The 22,193-nt window shown below is 35.8% G+C and overlaps 2 protein-coding genes across 2 annotated transcripts; both read left to right on the top strand.

Moving 5' to 3' along the window:
• The first annotated feature begins 176 nt into the window (after nucleotides 1-176).
• Nucleotides 177-20,680, top strand: LOC107718422 (vascular endothelial growth factor receptor 2-like). The gene is made up of 27 exons (XM_016525488.1): nucleotides 177-441; nucleotides 3,162-3,258; nucleotides 3,451-3,665; nucleotides 4,173-4,294; nucleotides 5,201-5,369; nucleotides 5,652-5,788; nucleotides 6,740-6,932; nucleotides 7,148-7,265; nucleotides 7,416-7,588; nucleotides 7,728-7,884; nucleotides 11,005-11,116; nucleotides 11,684-11,792; nucleotides 11,907-12,251; nucleotides 12,705-12,851; nucleotides 14,559-14,690; nucleotides 16,227-16,333; nucleotides 16,730-16,865; nucleotides 17,670-17,774; nucleotides 17,863-17,976; nucleotides 18,184-18,272; nucleotides 18,532-18,700; nucleotides 19,506-19,597; nucleotides 19,711-19,833; nucleotides 19,929-20,040; nucleotides 20,144-20,243; nucleotides 20,519-20,641; nucleotides 20,674-20,680. Exons 1-27 carry the CDS (start codon nucleotides 378-380, stop codon nucleotides 20,678-20,680), a joined length of 3,567 nt encoding a protein of 1,188 aa, XP_016380974.1. The 5' UTR covers nucleotides 177-377.
• A 563-nt stretch (nucleotides 20,681-21,243) lies between these two features.
• Nucleotides 21,244-21,736, top strand: LOC107718399 (vascular endothelial growth factor receptor 2-like). The gene is made up of 2 exons (XM_016525455.1): nucleotides 21,244-21,324; nucleotides 21,410-21,736. Exons 1-2 carry the CDS (start codon nucleotides 21,248-21,250, stop codon nucleotides 21,624-21,626), a joined length of 294 nt encoding a protein of 97 aa, XP_016380941.1. The 5' UTR covers nucleotides 21,244-21,247; the 3' UTR covers nucleotides 21,627-21,736.
• Nucleotides 21,737-22,193: the final 457 nt, after the last annotated feature.

Below are 22,193 nucleotides of genomic sequence, written 5' to 3'. Positions count from 1 at the left end.
TTTAGACTGTTCTGTTTAGTCCTGGAGGTCTATGTTCTTCAGACCTTCGGCCTTTGGAGTCTACAGACATTAAATGAACAGTAGCCTAATGTCTTTGATTAGTAAATCTGTTGCGCTCCTCCCTCGCTCGCCTTCCTCTCTATCAGCGCACTTCAGTCACGCGTCGGTCAGTGAGCGCGCAACCCGTCTCTATCAGTCAAACTCAGAAGAGCGCAAGGATTTCTGTTTCTATAGTCTATTCGTCTCTGCAAGGTTAAGGATTTAAAAACAAAACAAAACGCTCCTTAAAGAGGACAACTGTGTCGTATTATCGTGATGAGGAGTTAAAGTACTTCTGCATTTTGGTTTCATGCCGGGACGGTCCAGCGTAACGGACTATGGCAAAGACATCTTATGTGCTTTCTCTCGTCGACATCCTCTTTACCATTAACTTGGTTATAGGTATGACATAAACGTCTCTAAATATGCAAAATATACTCTAATATTAAATATTCAAATGCTCACGTCATCATTTCCTTTCTTATCATAATAGGCAACTCAACTTAATTGGTGATTGATCGCACTGTTGATGCTGCTGAGTTTCAACTCGTAATGTTATCCGCATTGTAACAGCTTTATTAAAATATTTATTTGTGAAAACTGTACACCTGTTAGGCCTACTGATTTGAATCAACTGTAGTTATGATTTTTCCCTTCTCTCTTTGTCCTTTTATCTGTGTGTGTGTGTGTGTGTATGTGTATGTGTATGTGTATATATATATATATATTATACACACACACACACACATATATATACTGATTAATTTAAGGAGAAATAATTGTTAAATTATACGATAAAATAGTATTATTAGCATTTTTGTTATTTGAATAAAAAGTATTTGTCGCATAATAAATTTTATAATAGAAGCATACTCCAAAATACCTGGACAAACTATAACATTTGTATAGATTGTTATTGACTGTCAGTTATGTACATATTTTATGTTGCATTTATGTAATTTTTAGTTATATCATTGCTTTATTGTTGTTGTTTTTCTAATGGTGTTTTGTGTTTGTGTGGGTAAAATTGTACTCTCTCTTAATATTACTATTTGTTACAGTTGTAGGTTAGACGATGTAAGTCATCATGTAGTTTTACATAATTTAATCAATATATTGTGAGCACATTTTGTAGTAGCATGTAAAGGTTAGTATATTATATTCATTGAAAACAGTTAAGTATTGTCGCTGTGCTGTTGCTAATGAAAGCTTTAGTATTCAGAGCTTAAATTTATAAACCAAATTTAAAAGCTTGATTTGATCAATTTAACATAAATGTATAGTAGAGAGCTGTTTCAGTATAAAATTCCAAAATGTAGCCTATTTGTTGATTGATTTTGAATTTCAACATGGTATTCACAACTCTATGCTGTAAGCATTATATAACAACTGCATTAATCAATGTTACCTTTTTTATCTTTCCAATCTGTTCCACCACTGCTAAAATGAAACTTATTCAAATTAAAAGTATAGTTTCAAGATTTCAGAGAGATGTTTGCTTTTAGAAGTTAAAAATAAACCTCCTATTATTTCTTGCCCTTATCTTGTAATTCCCTCAGTTCACTCTTATTCATCAGATACAATCAAGCCCTCGCCACCATTGTTGTTTCAAATGCTTTCAGTGCCTGGCAATTTAAATGTTAAAACAAACAGTTGAATAAGTTAGTCTCCATGGAGTGCATGTGTTTTAGCATGATTGTGTGTGCCCATAAGAGTGTGTGTGTTCCCATAGTTCCTCTGGAGCAGGAATCCCACCTCAGGCTGTGGAGCACAGGGCCATTTAGCCTGGCCCCGGCCCATCTGACCAGGCTTCCTGTTTTGACACATCCAGGCCTCTGCTGCTTTTGCAGCTCCAGTGGAAAAATATGCCAGGGTCCCACATCGCACTGCTCCACAATGCACTGTGCCATTCTGTGCTATACACGTCTGCATCCCTTATAAATCCAATGTAAAACCAGGCCAGGCTATGGACAAGCATTCATGGTCCCACCACTCTTGTGCTTTCCCAGTAGACTGTGTGAATCCATGCTCATGCAAAGAGACCAGCAGTAGTTTGACCGTTTGTTTGAGTGGCAGAGCAGCACAGTCTTTCTTTTAACTGCGCACACCTTTTTTGAACATAAATTGTTGTGGTTTGTTGATCATGCAGTATATAACCTGAAGGTTGAGCTAAAGCTGTAGAAATGGCGACACGCAGTCTCTTTACATGTGTGGCAGATGCACTTATATATTAAAAAAGAAAAGGGAGCTGCTTTCAGATGAAGTTGGAGATAAAGTGAAGTTTAGGATTGAACTAAAGTATTCTGGGCTTAAAGTTAACCATGTTAGGGAGATCATAGGAAAGGTGCATGTTGTACCTCTTTAAGCTTATTTTGTCTTGAGGTTGATTTGATGTATTACAGCCATATTTGCAGTGGTTTATTACGCTGAAGATGGCGGTCCTACTGTCTAGTGTTTAGTTTTAATGTGAAATATTGCGATATGTTGTGTAGATTCAAATTTACAATGGATGTTTTGTGCCTTTCTTGGTTTAAGTTGGTTTATTTTTACAAGATAAAAAGCAGGAATCTTATAACATATGTTTCTTTATTTTATTTTATAAGATTATTTTTCATCTAAAATACAAACAAAAATGGTAACACTATTTTAAAGTGACATAATTACACTAGTTACACATACTCACTTTAGTAATAACAGTTAATTATGCATAATTAGCATACATATGCATAAATAGGCAACTAACTTTAAACCTAGACATAACCATATGTACATGTAGTTAATTAATATTACTCAGTACTTCCTGAAAAAAATATCCAAATGAAAAAAAAAAAACAGTTTCAACCAGAAATAAGTTATTTGCACTTGTAATAAATGGCACATATGAAATTGATCTAAAGCCAGAATAAGAGTTAAGTCCTCATTAAAATCACTCAGTGAGTATTCATGTCAATATCAACAGCTTTTCTGATCAAAACCTTCTGGGTGTTTTTTTTTTTCTTTTTCTTGCAGGGATAGAGCTCAGGTTTGTGCCTGATCCTCCAACCTTAAAGTATTCATGTCAATATCAACAGCTTTTCTGATCAAAACCTTCTGGGTGTTTTTTTTTTTTCTTTTTCTTGCAGGGATAGAGCTCAGGTTTGTGCCTGATCCTCCAACCTTAACCATCACTGAGAAGACTCTCAAAATCAATGCTTCAGATACACTGGAGATCACGTGCAGGTAAGCTTTGCTTCTGAAGAAGAGCAGTTCTGTCTTCAGATGTACATTCATTTTCATTCTGAAGCTACTTTTCATCAGAAGGGGGCTGTCTTTGTTACAGATTTAATTTTTATGGTAAAAACAGAAACTAAACAATGTCAGCTAAACGTTGTCAGTTTACTCTGCTGACTGTCTTTTCAACCTGTTACACAGGGGGCGTCAGATCCTGGAATGGTCTACGCCTCACAACCGAACCCGTTCTGAAACCCGGCTCATCAAAACAGACTGTAGTGGCAATGGATTGTTCTGTAGCACTTTAACGCTCTCCAAAGCAGTAGCCAATGAGACTGGAGAGTATCGCTGCTTCTATAAAAACCTGCCTATAGAGGATGGAAAGACTTCTATTTCTGTGTATGTCTTCATACAAGGTATGATTTTCGAGTGTAATTTTGTTTTCAACAAATAGATGAACACGTTTTTCATAACTTTCTGACCCTTCCGAAGAAAGTGGGAGCGAGAGTTGGAATGTTACAAAAATGTGTTTATTGCATATTTCCTCTGTTATCCTTCGGGATAACCTCTTGACATCTTCAAACTTTATAACCTCTTCATTCTGGTGGAGCCACCACATTTTACTTCCCTTTTCAACCATAGCTGTAAACTCCTGCCTTGTCCAGACAGACAAAATAAAGGAAATGGGTTGTTTTAAGTGTGATTTGAAGTGTGAACTTACTTTATTCCATACCTATGAAACTTGACTATCTAATATAACAATTTGTAAGTACTGTCATATCTCTCATGTAATCTGAATAGTGTATTTAGTGAAGAGTTAAGTCAAATTATACTTGATTTTGACAACATTATCTTTTCTGCATTTGTTTTTGTAAATATCTGGTTGTTAGTTAAAAATATACAATACATGCCTATGTTTTTAGATTGCCGTACACCATTTGTAAGAATGGCTCAAGATTATGATGTGGTGTTCATTCGGGAGGGAGAACAGGTGGTCATTCCCTGTCTGGTATCTGTGGAGAACCTAAACGTCACACTGTACACAGTGAGTGTTTATAAATACACATATTCTCCTGCCCTATTTGGTAACCTGCAAATGTTACCTTCTATTTCTAAGAAGCTATTTCTATTTGATCTAAACCTAAATTTTTGTTGGCGTCATTTTTATGTTTTAAGAATGGTTCAGTGATGTTAAATAATATTTTTGACTTAAATAAAACCAATTAGTTTAGATGTTGTTATGCTGTTTGCATAACTTTGAGTGAGTTCTCTGTATCAGCAAACTACTGTTCAATTTCTTTATGTTTTTGAAAGAAGTCCCTTATGTCTCACTAAGGCTGCATTTATTTTATGACAAAAAAATACAGTAAAAACAGAAATATTGTGAAATAATATTAAAATTTTAATGACCACTTTTCTATTTGAATATATTTTAAAATGTAATTTATTCCTGTGATGGCAAAGCTGAATTTTCAGTAACCGTTACTCCAGTCTTCAGTGTCACATGATTCTTCAGAAATCATTCTAATATGCTGATTTGATGCTCAAGAAACATTTCTTCTTATTATTATTATTATTAATGTTGAAAATAGTTGTGCTGCTTAATATTTTTGTGGAAATTGTAATAAACTTTTTTTTAGGATTCTTTGCTTTAGAGAAATCATTTGTAACATTTTAAATGTCTTTACTTTCCTTTTTGATCAATTGAATTCATCCTTACTGAATAAAAGTATTAGTTTCTTTCAAAAAAAATATTAATGGACATTATGTATTTAGTTTTTCTGTTGACTACATATCCGTAATAAATGTGACTATATGAAAAGATGTGACTATAAAGTATTAAACTAATATTTTAACGTTTACTCGTCAAGATCCCTGTGTTGTGTTGTGTTGTGATTCGCTGCTGATGATATGATGTGAACAATGTGTTTATGGTGTTTGCCTTCAACAGAAGTATCCAGTAAAAGAACTGGCCACTGATGGGAAAGACGTCATCTGGGATAGCAAGAGGGGCTTCATCCTGCCTAGTCATGTGGTCAGCTATGCTGGGGTGGTCTACTGCCAAACCACTATTCGAAATGAGACCTATCAGTCCTCACCTTACATTGTGGCTGTCGTAGGTAAGCAAAAAAAAAAAAAAGACAAAAAGTTTATTTGGAAAGGTGAATGTTGAATGCATGAAGTTCTGTAATTAAGAAATATGATATGACCATGTTTTGTGCATCTGACTTATTATTTATTTCAGTTTTGCAAGCATGTCAGAAATGATAAAACTGTTTTTGAGGAGGCAAGATTGCATTTTTTGAGACTGTAGAACAATCTGGTGTGAGATTAGCTGCCCTGGTCTCAAGAGAACAATGCTCCACCCGGCACGCCCCTTACTCCCCTTCCCTCTTCCACAGGATACAAGATCCATGACCTCACCCTGAGTCCAGCTCATGAGAGGCTAACGGTAGGGGAGAGGCTAATGCTAAACTGCACCGCTCACACCGAACTCAATGTGGGAATTGACTTTCAGTGGACCTTTCCTCATGAGAAGGTCAGTAACTTGTTCAGAAAAGTTTAGTATAAGTTAACCTCAATATTCAGCATTTGTGACATAATTACCACAGAAAAAAAAAAAACCTGTACTAGCCCCTGGAGTTATTTTTTTACTTGTCTCCTTCCAGTCCGGTGATGAAAAACAGCCAAAAACACAGTCTAAACAAAAGCTGTCTGTTACGTCTTTATTTGATAGCAGGTGTGTGACAGCTTGCCTCTGTTGATGTATGAACCATAAATGGTGTCAAATAACTAGATCTTCACCTATATAAATATTATTACAATTTAATAATAATTTTATTTGACAGTTTTAATTTAAATTTTTTTCTGTTTTTTTATATTTTAAAATATAATTAATTCATGTTGTGGCAAAGCTGAATTTTCAGCAGCCATTACTCTAGTCTTCAGTGTCACATGATCTTTCAGAAATCACTCTAATATGCTGATTTGGTGCTAAGAAACATTTCTTATTGTTATCATCAATGTTGAAAACAGTTTAAAATCTTTGTGAAAAATGTAATACATTTGTCAGGATTTTTTTATTAAAAATGTTCAAAAGATCACAGATATATATATATATATATATATTATTTTATTATTTTAATGGAATACATTTCTAAATTGTAATATTTTCTAATATTTATGTGGTAAGTTACATTTTGTAATACATGCATAACTTGCATTGACCCCAGAAGATTCCTTTCTAATTTATCATCAGCTAATCTTTTCTGTGTGATATCTGGCTGCTTAGCTATGCTGACATTTATGTTTTACTTGAGACACTTCAATCATAAACTCAGTTTGATACGTTTCATATTTTTACAATTTCATTTGATTTTATAATTTGATTCAGTCCAGTCCAGTCTGGCTGATTTTGTTGGATTGCAGTTCCATAAAGAACACTGTGCATTTCTCAGGCTGGTTTTAAACCATCTGTCTCCTCTTGCAGAGAGGCATCAACAGCTCAATACCAAGGTCACGCTATGAGACCAAATCATACAAGAAGAAGCTGTGGAACTCCTTAGAACTGTCCAATACTCTCGTTGTAGAGAATGTGACCGTAAATGACACAGGAGAGTACATCTGCACAGCCTCTAGTGGTCAGATGCAGAAGATTGCCCGAGCAGCCCTCATCGTCTATGGTATGTGCTTTTTTTGTCATCAACTTAAACAAAATAGAGCATTATATACCGGTAATTGAAAACATCTACATTTCAGTGTGCTGGCACATCTAAGCCACTTATAAGCTGCTTGCATAGGTAGCATAAAGTCCATATGTTTCACAATACAAATAATACAATAATACACAAATACAATGCTTTAATACATTATGCTAATGTATTGATTGATATTTCAGAGAAACCATTTATAGCGCTCAATGATCAGATGTTGCAGACTGTGGAGGCAACTGCTGGCCAAGAAGAGGCAAAAATCCTGGTTAAATATTATGCTTATCCAGAGCCCTCTGTCAAGTGGTATGTGATTAGTGTAAATAGAGTGTGATATTATATTATATTATATTATATTATATTATATTATTTAATGTGTCTATAAAGAGTAGATTAGGATTCTGTGCAAGTCAGGCTGAACTTGCATGAAATATTTTTTCACCCTTGTCCATCCAGGTATAAGAATGATCAGCTGATAGTGTGGAAGGATGAGTACAGGATGAAGCCCAACAGAGGATCTCTCACAATATATGGTGTTACAGAGAAGGATGCTGGGAATTACACTGTTGTCATGACAAATAAGATTACCAAGGAGGAGCAGAGAAGAACATTTCAACTATTGGTTAATGGTATCTCTCTTCTCTTCTCTTCTCTTCTCTTCTCTTCTCTTCTCTTCTCTTCTCTTCTCTTCTCTTCTCTTCTCTCCTCTCCTCTCCTCTCCTCTCCTCTCCTCTATTTGACTGTTAACTTGTGTGTTTATATATACAGTTCACCCTAAGATCTTTGAGAAGGAAGTGCCGTTGGATCGAGATGTTCATATGTATGGCAGTAGCCCTACACTCAGATGCACAGCTAGCGGAGGATCCAGCCCTGTCACAATGCAATGGCAGTGGATGCCGAGAGAGGACTGCCCAGTCAGATTTCTGTAAGTCATGTGTCACATGGTTTAATGCTGTTCTTGTTTTGCTAATATAACCTGTCTAATACAGCCAAGACTGTTAAAAATAGAAACTTAATGTCGGATAAATGTGTCATTCATGTGGTAACATCTTGAACTAGTTTTATTCAAGTAAATTTATTAAAAATATTAATTAGTATAATTAATTAATATTCAATTATCCTGATATAATTAGGATAGGAAAGTTAAAGTTATGTGAAGATATCGATTGCACATGCCACATTTTACAGTTTATACACACATATGCAATTTTTTTGTTAGCGTTTTACCAACATATTATTTTTGCTTCAGTGCAAGGTGATCATTTTCTCTTTAATCATACTATATTATACGTACTGTACTATTATCGTACTATATTATGAAAAGAAAAAAATCTAACATCATAGGTGTGACATAGTGTACTGTACACCAGTATACCCAAACATATGTAGAAGTATGTTTCTTGTTCTCTCTGTTCTCTATTTATCTGCATTTTGATGAAATGTAATGAAAATGCTAAAACGCATATATCACAGCAAAAACAGAATTTCCTCATGACCTCACAAACAAGTGTGCTATTAGGAGGCAGCAGAAACCAAATAAATCTGCTGTAGCAAAACCTTTCAAAATCATACTCCCTAAATGCCAACATTTAAAAAGAAAACTAAAAATTAAATATTCTTCCTGTATTTGTATGGGGAAGTCAGTTACTGTTTTGCTTAAGTTGATAATATCATTAGTCATTGTTTTTGCTGACAAAACACGCACCGAATGAGAATGTTTGCATGTCCTTGTTTGCTCAATGCTTTGGCATTTTTGTGTGATTGGATTTTCTATTCATTCCAAGAGAAGACATATCAGAACTGTGCTTGCATATTTGTTCCTGGTGTTCAAGTGTGTCCCACAGTGCAATTCATTAGCATATTGTGCTCTAAATGGGCATTCATCCTGAAACAACTATTGTGATTGGGCCAGCCAGTATGACTTGCTGCTTTGGTTAGAGAGATCTGTTATGCTAAGAAATCAGCTCCTGTGAGTTTTGGTTGAATTGTGACTTTGATTGGCAGCCTGCATTCACAGAACATCACTTCCAAGGATGTTGTGATCATGTAATGAGTGTTCAGGGCCAGGCATCACGCGAGCCTTATCTTCAGATTGCACCCTCACCTACTTCCGTAGTCCTCATCACAACTTCCTGTTGTTCTAAAAGCAGACACATTCAAATCCCGTGTCCTTGATCAAACATGAAAATAACACAATGTCTGTCACTGCGTCCTACTAACAAGAGTTCACCCTCATCCTCACCTTTCATTACAGCTTTTATGTGTCCTATTTTTGTGTTTGTCTTTTTTTCATCTCTTTTTCCTTTTACCGCTCTTTCTCTGTCTCGTCCCCGCTGACCTACATGAGGTGCTGATGTCTAACCCAAGTCTAAATCTGTAAATCTGATGTCTGTTTATTGACATTTATATTCATTCCCATTGCTCATAATTATGGCAGACAGAGGTGTAAAGAGTACCTGAAAACCCTGTCTGTGAAACCAGGCCTTAAAGTATCTGATTTTAACAGTACATAAGCATTTTACTTATACTAACTATAGGCTCAAAGATGCACTAATCAAAGAGACTTGCCAGTGAAAAACTGTAATGTTGTGGAGAAGCTGGGGAAAACAGGCAGAGACAAGAATCTATGTGCAGGTATTTAATGGAAAAACTAGAACAAACAATAAACCATAAACCAAAAACCACAGGGAACAGGGAACAATGAACAGAATGACAGGCAAACAGACAACCATTACATTCAACAACTCACAAGAATCTAAAGAAATACTAGGGCTATACATATATACAAAGGGGGCTAACAAGCTTAACAAGATAACAAGAAACACCTAGGGAGACTAATCAAGGAGAACCAATGAACAAATGGACTACAATCTGACTACAAACGGATTCCACGGACACCACGGGAGACAGGAAGTGACATAAAAGTCCAAGACAAGGCACAGAGAACATGGAACAAAAACAAGAAAGAGAAGATTTGTGAGGAGAGCAATCATGTTTATTTTATAAAACCAAAATAAAACTGAACAACTGAATACATTTTTGCAAAATTGCAAAAAAAAAAAAAAATATATATATATAATAATAATAAATGAAAACAAAACAAAAACAATATCCTTCAAAAGGTTTTCTTCAGTATAACAGATACATAAAATAATGTTAAGTAAAATTAAAAAGTCAAAGCCTTCTTGCACTGGATGTGCTGGTTTCGGCCTCATTGCCGGCTGCAGTCATGTCCTCATCTCATATATAAAACTCCTGTGATTCACAACTACTTGGTACGGAACTTTCATTCACGTAAAGTAGCCTTGTTGACAAGTTTGGGTGAGTAAGGGCAAAACACACAAGATATAGTACTTTCAGTGCATTGTAGTTGGCGATATCACTTCTTAGCAGAAATAAACTGCTGCAGAAAAAGTTAGGTGCCATGCCAAATGTAATGTGTAATTGCAACGCTCATTACAAATGTAATGGAGTAAAGAGTACAGATACTTATTCAAAAATGTAGTGAAGTAGAGAGTAAAAGTTGCTAATATCTTTGATACTCAGTAAAACTACAGAGTATCCAAAAAGATCAAGTACAGTAATTGATTACATTGACTCAAATACTTTACACCTCTGGTGGCAGAAGTGGAATTAGAGAGGAACAGAGTCAGTTATGGGATAGTCTAAATTTAGACCGTTAATAATAGGTGCATTGTTGTTGTTGATTCAGTTTGGAGTTTTCTGTTCCTGTTGGAGATATGTAGCTAGATAGAGGTGTTTATTTCTGTCTGCACGTTCTCATTTGAGATATGGATCCTCATGTCTTTGTTAAATGTGAGTATATAAAATGCTAATAAATATATATATATATATATAGAGAGAGAGAGAGAGAGAGAGAGAGAGAGAGATAACAATACTGATGGTACAATATTTGTAGTATAATAATAATAATAATAATAGTTATTAATGCAACAATATAATATAAAAATAATGCATTAATTTAAAAAAAAACATTTTGACAGCATAAAAACTGGTATATCATATTATTCTATGTTATTCACAGACCTAAGTCAGACCAAAGTGTGGTGAAGTGTGACAAGTGGAGGGAGATATCAAACAACACAGGGAAGAATCCCATCATCAGCCCCACATCTGTCATTGATCGCTCTCTTAAGGTAAACATCAATTCCAGTACTGTGCTGTGTTTAGAACATGCAAAAAATTATTTCCAAACATAAAATATACTCAGAATAGGATTCAAAATCTGGTTATAAACCTTAAACAAAGAAATGTTAGGATGTACTGTAAAATAAATAAGATTCTGCACTATTTCTAAGTCACTAATCAAATAAGTGAATGTACAATATGAAGTGCTTTGTGCAGATGGTCATATGTTTTTACTTCCATTGAAGCTCAACATACTCTGTGGATCATCATCACAAATGATGCTGGAGAACATGATCCTCAGATTTTAAACAAACTTGTTGAGTTCATGAGTGTTACTGTCATTAAAGCGAAAAGGGGACAAACCAAATACGAAGACAATTTGAAATTCACATACATTTTCAGTTCAAGTATTTACTAAAATTTGTAATCAAAATGCAAAATTTTCACTATAGGTCTGAGACTTTTGGACCCCACTGTATTATTGGTTAATCTTGGTAAATCTGACTATAATTTAATTTTTTTAAATCATCCTCTGCCTTTGATGTCATTTTGATTATCTGATTGTTCTCCAATAGACTATCAGCACACTGAAGATCCAGAAAGCAGTTGATCATGCCCTCTACAGGTGCATTGCCTCCAATAAGATGGGAGTAGAAGAGTGGGTCATTGTGTTTCAAGTAGCTCGTGAGTGCCTCCAAACCCTGACACAATCTCCACTCTACAGCCCAACTTAAACTATTGAAATCGAATTTTAAGCAGTGGATAAATCTAAACTTTCGATGTTTGTCTTTCTCACAGGTTTCCTCAACCTAAGCATCCTCCCCTCCAGCAGCCCTATTGAGGGAGAGGATGTGGTAATGCGCTGTGTAGCTGATCGACTGTTGTACTCTAACATGCGTTGGTATCGGGTAACAAGCGCAGCCAACCCTGATGCCTCTCCAGCAGCCGTGCCCTGTGATACCGTTACCCTTTCACCTCTCCACCAGACCAATGTCACCATATCAGGCCTGCAGGGCACCAATGCAACACTGGACCTGCCCATACCAAATGCCACATTGATGGACCAAGGCCTGTATGCTTGCCAAGTAGAGAACGTGGGCACCAGTGAGAGAACCTGCTTACTTCACAACCTCAGACTCAGAGGTTAGTCGATAGCTTTATATTTTCAGGAAACTTGTTTTCGAAAGTGAAGTGATGTGTAGGGGAGCAGTTGGGGGTTCGGTGACTTGCTCAAGGGTTTCACCTCAGTCGTGGTATTGAGGGTGGAAGAGAGCTCTGTACATTCACTCCCTCACCTACAATCCCTGCCGGTACCGAGACTCGAACCCGTGACCTTTGGTTTACAAGTCCGACTCTAACCATTAGGCCACGACTGCACCAATGGATCCAGCCTTCCCTGTTGCTCAACGGCAAAGGGATGTCAGGAAACTTGTTTGTAATTTTATTTGTTGGTTACGCTAGTGGTGCAGAAATCGCACACTTAATGGACTATATTTAGTTCCATTACTCAATTTGCTTAAGTTCAGATGGGATATATTGCAGAAATCATGCACAAGCTTGAATGTTCATCACAGATTAGTTTATATCTTTCTGCAGCTCTTGAGATGTCAAGAATTGTGACCAATCTGACTGCCCAGAGAGTAAATGTGAGCGACTCTACCACTCTAGTGTGTGAAGTGTCCGGCACACCAACCCCTACTGTAGTTTGGACTAAAGACAACCAGACTGTCACGGAGGGATCAGGTGAGCAAAATAAAACTATCTATAAAATTACAAAAATATTATAGGTGTAAGAATAAGCAACTCTCACTATGCCTTATGGCTGGAAATGAATACATTATGTGACTTTTGCCTTTTTTCAAAACTAGCTGAAAATGGCAGAGCCAATATGCAGATTTTGGATAGCCATAGTTGACAGATTTCACAGAAAATCATATTGCGTATAATAATGGCCACAGACTCTGATTTTCCACCTCCAGACTATGAATCAATTCACACGGAGGATATCAATCATGTTTGATATTTTGGGATGATTTTAGACTGCATATTGTTTTCATTTGTTATGTGTCTTTTACAAATGAGGCACATGTTTTCTACATGAGTTTGTTGGTAGTAGTGTGTGATTCTCAGTTGATTAGTGTGTGATGATAGTGTGTTTGAAATGATAGTGTGTCTGTAACCATTTAGAAAGTGTATAATGCTTAGTGTTTTAAAATCTGCTCAGATTAAAAAAAGTAATGTAATGTATTCCATCCTTAAGTTTTCTGCTGAACTCTGAACTCAACTCTTTTTGTTTGACCACAATTCTCAGTCTTGAGAAAACAATTAATTTATTGTTTAGTTATGCTGAATCTCGAAGTAAAATCAGTTTAGATCTGGGTTCCAGCAGTGGAAACAAAACCAGTGATGTCAATATACAGTGGGTACGGAAAGTATTCAGACCCCCTTAAATTTTTCACTCTTTGTTATATTGCAGCCATTTGCTAAAATCATTTAAGTTAATTTTTTTTCCTCATTAATGTACACACAGCACCCCATATTGACAGAAAAACACAGAATTGTTGACATTTTTGCAGATTTATTAAAAAAGAAAAACTGAAATATCACATGGTCCTAAGTATTCAGACCCTTTCCTGTGACACTCATATATTTAACTCACGTGCTGTCCATTTCTTCTGATCATCCTTCAGATGGTTCTACACCTTCATTTGAGTCAAGCTGTGTTTGATTATACTGATTGGACTTGATTAGGAATGGCCCAGCCAGAGCCCTGACTTAAACCCAATTGAGCATATCTGGAGAGACCTAAAAATGGCTGTACACCAACGTTTACCATCCAACCTGACAGAACTGGAGAGGATCTGCAAGGAGGAATGGCAGAGGATCCCCAAATCCAGGTGTGAAAAACTTGTTGCATCTTTCCCAAAAAGACTCATGGCTGTATTACATCAAAAGGGTGCTTCTACTAAATACTGAGCAAAGGGTCTGAATACTTAGGACCATGTGAAATTTCAGTTTTTCTTTTTTAATAAATCTACAAAAATGTCAACAATTCTGTGTTTTTCTGTCAATATGGAGTGCTGTGTGTACATTAATGAGGAAAAAAAATTAACTTAAATGATTTTAGCAAATGGCTGCAATATAACAAAGAGTGAAAAATTTAAGGGGGTCTGAATACTTTCCGTACCCACTGTAGTCTTACAGTGCTGCTGTTACTGCATGCCACAAAAATATTAATTAACTTTGGCAAAGTTGTAATAGGCAATTGTTACTTTAAGAATCTATGTCTACCTGATCTGGCCCTTAAAATTAATTATTTATTGATATTAAATGATATTTGTTGACTTGAGTAAAACCAGTTCATTTAGATGTTATGAAAAGCACATTAGTTAGGCTACCTGACAAAGCATTTTTACAGTGACAGTAATGCTCATGTTTTTCTGTTGTAAGGTGTGATTCTGAAACAGTCAAATCGTGTCTTAACCATCCAACGGGTGAAAAAAGAGGACAGTGGTCTTTACATGTGTACGGCCTGTAACCAGCAGGGCTGTGACTCTCATGAGGCTCGTATTACTGTAGAAGGTGAGTGTGTAAACAAAGCTTTGCTTGATTTTTTTATTTTATTTTATTGGTTTGTAGAATTAAAGAAAGGGTAGTAAGGACATAAAAAAAAAAAAATCTGTGAAGTTATGCAATACATTAATATAATTTGTTTTTGAAAAAAAATTATCTTATGCTTTCCAAGGCCTTCATTTATTTGATCAAAACAATACAGTAAAAACAGTAATATTGTGAAATACTATTACAATTAAAAATAACTGTTTTCTATTTTAATATATTTTCAAATGTAATTTATTCGTGTGATTGCAAATCTGAATTTTCAGCAGTCTTCAGTGTCATATGATCCTTCACAAATCATTCTAATATGCTGATTTGGTGCTCAAGTAACATTATTATCAATGTTGAAAACAAATGAACATCATTTATTTAAAATATAAATATTTTGTAAATGTCTTTACTGTCACTTTTGATCAATTTAATGCGCCTTTGCTCAATATTAATTTCTAAAAAAAAAAAAACACTGACCCCATTTGAATGGTACTGAACTTTTGAATGATAGTCTGATACCAAAAGATGGCAGGTAGATTCATAGTAGATTGTCAGTTATTAATCGACATGTAAAACATCACATAGTAGCCACACTTTTAAAGACCCCATTTTAAGAAGAGACATTCTCTGAACATGTCATGGTTGTGAGGCGAGCTCAGTCTTCCACTGACTTTTATCCTCATTGAGATTTTGTTGTAATCAAGGCCTTGTGGCAATAATAGCTCTCTTTTTAGTCTGTCAGGAAGGGGGCTCTGTTAGTATACATCCTTTAGGGAGTGCTAAAAGAAAACAAAGCAAAATCCCAGAACAACCCTCTATATCACTCTCTGTCACACACATTTTTCCCAGTGACTTACATCTTTGTATGGTTCCGCCTCTTTCCTCACACACATAAAGGACAGAGAGTGCAAAGGAGCACAAATAACAGAGACATACTCATTGTGTATGTGACTTGTTTTTCTGCATCACTGTTTCTTGTTGTCACTGCAAAGGCGACTGTCAGGCGACAGTCACTAACAAACCTGTTCCTACAAAGAGAAAGAAAAAGTAAAAAATAAGAAGAGAGAGAAATAAACTAAGTCATGTAGTGATCCACTGAGCAGTTGCATGTTTTAATATAGAAAAGAGAACTTGGTAGTACTTTTCATTTAATGTGAATTGGTTCCTGCTGGTTGACTTTGGCTTCATGTTGCTGTTCACTCTTCACGCTTATTTTGATTGGATGAAATATCAGGTCAGCAGACCATTCACATTCCTTGCTCTTGTAGCCATCATACACGCCCAGCAGCATACAAATATTTCCTGTAAACTAGGTTCTTCCAGACAATTTGTGCCTCCCTTTGCTATTAATATAAAATGAAGAAGGATTTTTCCAGTTCCTCTCCAAAATTAAATATTTATCTGGTTAAATAGGATCTATCTATCCATCCATTCAATTTTGGTTAAATCTTGTCTTTTTGTCATCTTTTTTTGTGTGATTTCTGATTGATCATGTGACCCATTTCACAGGCGCAGAAGAAAAGATGAATGTGGAATTGATCATGCCTATCGGTGCCGTGGTCATCGCCATGCTCCTCTGGCTCCTCATCGTCTTCGTTATCCGTAACAGGAAGCGGGTAACATTCCATCTCTTTCCCTTTTCCTCGTTTGCTTCCCCTCTCTCATTTACACGGACAGGCGCACACTCCACTCTCCTGACTGATCAGAACTGACTACCCGGACCTCATCTCTATTGTATGCTCAGCCCACATTCTGCTGCGATGTGCCAGCCGTGGGCCCTAGTCCTGCTGTACCCCAGCCTTAATTCTGCCTCTGAGTAATCATAGTGGCTTCCAGTAACTCATTAGTGGGCGTCTTTATAATGAGGGCTTGATTCTGGGAGACTCAAGCAGGACAAAGTTGAAGGTCTTGCTCTGTGTTTGTCATTCAGTCATGCTCTTTCTCTCCTTTTGACTCTTATCCCATTTTGTCATACACTCAACCTTTCCATCCTTTCTTCTTCTCTCTCACAGCCTAATGATGGAGATCTGAAAACTGGCTACCTGTCAATCATTCTGGACTCAGATGATATGCCAATGGATGAGCACTGTGAGAGACTGACCTATGATGCAAACAAGTGGGAATTCCCACGTGATAGACTGAAGCTAGGTGAGACTTGGCTAAATGTGAGAAATAAAACGACATCAACAATAATAATAATAAAAAGCCTAAATACTCAGGGGTTAAATTAACCAGGAACAATCTGGAATGGCTTTACAGTACTTTTGATAAAAAAAATAAACATTAAGTGCAAGAATTGTACCACTGGACCAAAGTATACTATGTAATAGTATGTAATATGACATTTATTCATTCATTCATTTATTTATTTATTTACTAGGCTTCAGTGATATTTTTATATGTATCTATATTTATGTGTGTAGTATTTATTTATTTACCAGTCTTCAGTGATATTTTTATATTTATCTGTGTAATATTATTTATTTATTTAGCTAGATATTTGGGTATCTTTACATTTATATCTTTATTTATTTGTATATGTGTGTATTTAATTAGAATTATCATTTTGTTATTTTTCTTTGCGTTCTAATATGAGAAAATATATGCATTTAGTAGGGTATCTTTACATTTATATCTTTATTTATTTGTATATGTGTGTATTCAATTTAGAATTATCATTTTGTTATTTTTCTTTGCGTTCTAATATGAGCAAATATATGCATTTAGTACCATCATAACAGGGTGTCAAAATGTTATGGAACATATTATTCATCTTTTCTCTTCTTGGGGATGGAGAGCTGAGCATATCAAAACTTGCCTAGAATCACCATCAGATTTTAGGCTTCAGACAAGTCCCAATTTATCCTCTGCAAACAGCAAAAATATTTGTACAAAATGTTACTATAAATCTACATGCAAGTGTTCACAAATGTCTAATACTATGTTTTCCAGGAGAGCCGCTGGGCAGAGGGGCATTTGGCCAAGTTGTGGAGGCGACCGCATATGGTATTGAGAAGGCCACCACCTGTACTACAGTAGCAGTGAAGATGCTCAAGGGTATGAGGAATCTGTTCACTGGCCTTAAACTGACTTCACCTATCTTTCATATAACACTACTGACTGCAGCATTATCAATCTCCAACAGAGGGCGCTACCACCAGTGAGTATCGTGCTCTGATGTCTGAGCTGAAGATCCTCATCCATATCGGTCACCATCTCAATGTGGTTAACCTTCTAGGTGCTTGCACCAAACCAGGAGGTGAGTGTCCTTTTAAAACTTTGACAGAAATGACTTCTGTAGTCCTTTCTGTGAAGTTTGCTGCAGACATGTTCTTCATGTGTGTGAATATTCATAGCAAGAAATGTGTCAGAAATGCCACAAAGTGGTTGTGCATTGTTGAGAAGAACACAGTGTGCCTACATTAAAGGCCTTTCCTCTTCTTCCTCTCTCTGTTTCCTACTTCAGGACCCTTGATGGTGATTGTTGAGTACTGTAAACACGGTAATCTCTCGAGCTATTTAAAAAGCAAGCGAGGAGAGTACAGTCCCTACAAGGTAAATTCCATCATAACCTAGTGCTACTAGTAAAGTCAGGCTGTGATGTGGTTTTGAAGATCTCAGCTCCTCTTTTAACAATGTCCTCTGATGTGGTCAGATTGATTCAAGTGCCTTATGTAAGACATTGGGAAACAGTCAACTGTAAGGCCTTTAAATGTTGTTCAAGGTTGAAGGTGTTATGAAGTGTACCTGACATGTTGGCACTTCTTGACCCTGACAACAACATAAACTGATCCACGCGTGTTTTGTTTCTCAGAAGCGAATGTCACGGATGCTGTGCAGGAGGGAGGTACAGCAGGAAGAGGATTTGCATGAGGGGGATCTGGGTCTGGGAACCAGCACTCGGCTGGACATCTGCACCGGCACCGCTGTGTGCACCAGGATGGGAGAACAGACCTCCACGACCCAGCTGCAGGATGAACAAGGTACAGTATATTAGTCTGTTGGATACTCTGTACTGTCTCTGGACGAAGATAAAAATGGCACATTTAACAAAGTTATGGAAACTGAATCAAATGTTTAAATTTAGTTCATTCAGATGTTACCACATGAAGCATATATTTTAGGTCATGAAATACACTTGGGAAGTTGACATGTCTTGTGCTGTGTCAACTCCATCTAAATGCTATACTCCATCTAAAACGTATTTAGATGAATAAATAAATAAACAAATAAACAGCATGATTATTTTATTATTGATACTAATTATTCAAATTATTAAGCAGCTTTAATGAGCTCATTATTTAAGAACCTACAGTATTTCAGAATTTGTCACATTGTAAATTAATAAATTAAACATTTGTATTTTTATAATAAAAACTGCAAAACATAAAATAGATAAATGAATAAACAAACAATATTATAATTTTATCAATAATAATAATTATTCGCATTATTAGGCAGCTTTAATGAGCTCATATTTGAGAAAATAGATGGAATGTTTGTAAAAAAAAATTATTTGTCGCACTAAAAATGAATAAAAAGTTCAAATAAAATTAATTAAACCGCATAAGCTTTAATAAGCTCATATTATTTGAAAAAAATATATAATATTCGTACTTTTAAATACTAATTTATCACACTGTAAATTAATAAAAAATAAAAATATATAAATATAAAATATTTCAAAAATAAAATGAATGAATAAAACTAACAGTAAATGTTAACCTAAAATCTTCAAATTTAAAAAAAAAAAAATATATATTTATTGTGTCATCTGCTGATGTATAGAGAGTTCAGACTGGGATCACTTGACGATAGAGGATCTCATCAGCTATAGCTTCCAAGTGGCCAAAGGCATGGAGTTCCTAGCCTCTCGAAAGGTAAAACTGAAACACACCACCATGGTCTGCGTGTGTGTGTATACTTTGGTCATTAATATTTACAATTCATTCAAGATGATTGCTTCAGTCATAATGCTATTTTGTGTTTGTAGTGTATCCATCGGGACTTGGCAGCCAGAAACATCCTACTTTCTGAAAACAACGTGGTGAAGATATGTGACTTTGGGCTGGCCAGAGATGTTTATAAAGACCCTGATTACGTCCGCAAAGGAGATGTGAGGACTCTTACTACACACACAGACAACTTCATTTCAGTTGTTCAGCGAAAAAGACTAAGTTATGCTTGAGCATTTCCTCTCTATCATCACAGGCTCGTCTTCCTCTGAAGTGGATGGCACCTGAGACCATCTTTGACCGCGTGTACACCACACAGAGTGATGTTTGGTCATTTGGTGTGCTGCTCTGGGAGATCTTCTCACTTGGTAACACAATATTGATATTAACATTATCAGTGAGCTCATTAGACAAGCATAAAACTACTTTAGTAGGGTGACATGTGTTGATGGCCCATCTTCTTTGGTGCAGGTGCGTCTCCATACCCAGGTGTGTGCATTGATGAGTCTTTCTGCAGGCGACTAAAGGAGGGAACCAGAATGAGAGCTCCAGACTATGCCACACCTGAGATGTAAATATACTTCACACTTTTAATATTGGTGTAAAATTAAAGGTCTGTGAAAACAGGCAGTCATAGTGTTTCCAATGGAAAATGGGCAAAAGTAGTAGTACCTACAAGTTTGTTTAATTTTGCTGGAAATATAGAAGTACTTTCATACTATTTCATACTGTTTATATAGCAGATGGATTTTATTCTTATTATTGAAATGAGAGATGTAGCAACTGACTGAAACCTGAAAATGTAATCAACCCCACCTCTTCCTTGTTAATGTTAAATTCTTCCAGATACCAGACCATGCTGGATTGCTGGCTTGATCGATCTAAAGACAGGCCAACCTTTACTCAGTTAGTTGAACATCTGGGCAATCTGCTACAAGCTAGCGCTCAACAGGTTAGACTTGACTCCAAGTATATGTTTTGTCTCATTCATGTGTGTTTAGTAATTGAGACATGGCTAAATAAATAAATATTTTTGTCTTGTTTTCCATTAAAAATATCTTAAATGATAAATTAATTAATATAAGATATTGAGACTTTTTTTCATTTATATTCTGAATTATTATTTTCTTTGCTCCATTGGCAAATAGTTTTCTCCTGTTTTTCCAAACCTAAACCAGTGTTATATTAGTATTATATAAATACTATTATATTATTTCTTAATAATTAGAATTAGCGTTGTTTATATTTTCAGTTTTCATTTTATTTTTTGTGTTTTTGTCATTTTAATATATCAGTTTTTTGTATTTCTATTCACCTTTAATTTTCATTTTAGTTTTAGTAATTTAAGTACTCCAACTTATTTATTTCAGTTAGTTGCCAAGGCAGCTTTTATAATTTTCATTTATAAAACTTTTTTTTAAGTTTTAATTTGACTTAATTTCAGCTGTATTATTTTTTTTTTTACTTAAAATAACAAAACAAAAAACTGCTGATTTAGATTCTTGCATCCCAGAAGTATTTATAATGATTAAAACTGTTCATTTTAAATGCTCTTTCTTTGTACAGAACGGTCACATGGACTGTGGAGTGGGCTTATCACATGAGCAAATGAAAGCTTTGGATCGGCAAGTGCAAAGGCCACTTAATTTCAGGTGACACATTCATGCTGATCTCGGTAGAGCTACAATCCAAGACAATTCCAGCATAATATTAACATGTTGATGCTTTTATCCGCAGCCCACTACTGCGATGTAAGAGTAAGGAGTCTTTAGCTTCTGAATCGTCCAATCAGACCAGTGGCTATCAGTCCGGCTACCACTCTGATGATGCAGAAGCCCCCATATACGCCAACGAGGAGATGATCCTGAAGAGAGACATTCGGATGAAACCTCCACTGCCCAAGAGAAATGACAAGTTCGGCGCAGAGGTCCGGTATAGTGCGCCCCCAGTTTAACATCTATAGCGCGTCAAACAGTCCTCCTCTTTATGTTATTTAGAACTTTAATGTAGTAGCTCAGCCAAAAATGAACATTTCAGGTTCATAATTTACTCACCCTCAAGTTGTTCCAAACCTGTATGATTTTCTTTCTTCTTCTGAACATAAAAGAAGATACTTTGAAGAATGTTAACCAAACAGTTGACTGTAGCCATTGACTTCCATAGTATGGAAGAAAAAAAATGCTACTATGGACGTGGCTACCAGCAACTATTTGGTTACCAGCATTCTTCAAAATATCCTCATTTGTGTTCAGCCGAAGATAGAAATTAATACAGGTTTGGAACAAATTGAGGGTGAGTAATTGATGACAGAATTTTCATTTTTGGCTGAACTATCCCTTCAATGTAATAGTTCGGCCAAAAATAAAAATTTGGACATCATTTCCTTACTTCTTTTTAAATCCTGTATGATTTTATTTCTTCTCTGCTCTATTTATAACAGAATGTCCAAGCTGCTCTTTTCCGTACAATGAAAGTGAATGGTGACTACAACAAGATTTTCATTAATTGCATAATACCTTAA

The sequence above is a fragment of the Sinocyclocheilus rhinocerous genome, unplaced genomic scaffold (assembly GCF_001515625.1).
Source record: "Sinocyclocheilus rhinocerous isolate Xijiao unplaced genomic scaffold, SAMN03320098_v1.1 scaffold453, whole genome shotgun sequence".
Classification (NCBI taxonomy): domain Eukaryota; kingdom Metazoa; phylum Chordata; class Actinopteri; order Cypriniformes; family Cyprinidae; genus Sinocyclocheilus; species Sinocyclocheilus rhinocerous.
This window is presented reverse-complemented; position numbering and strand designations above follow the sequence as displayed.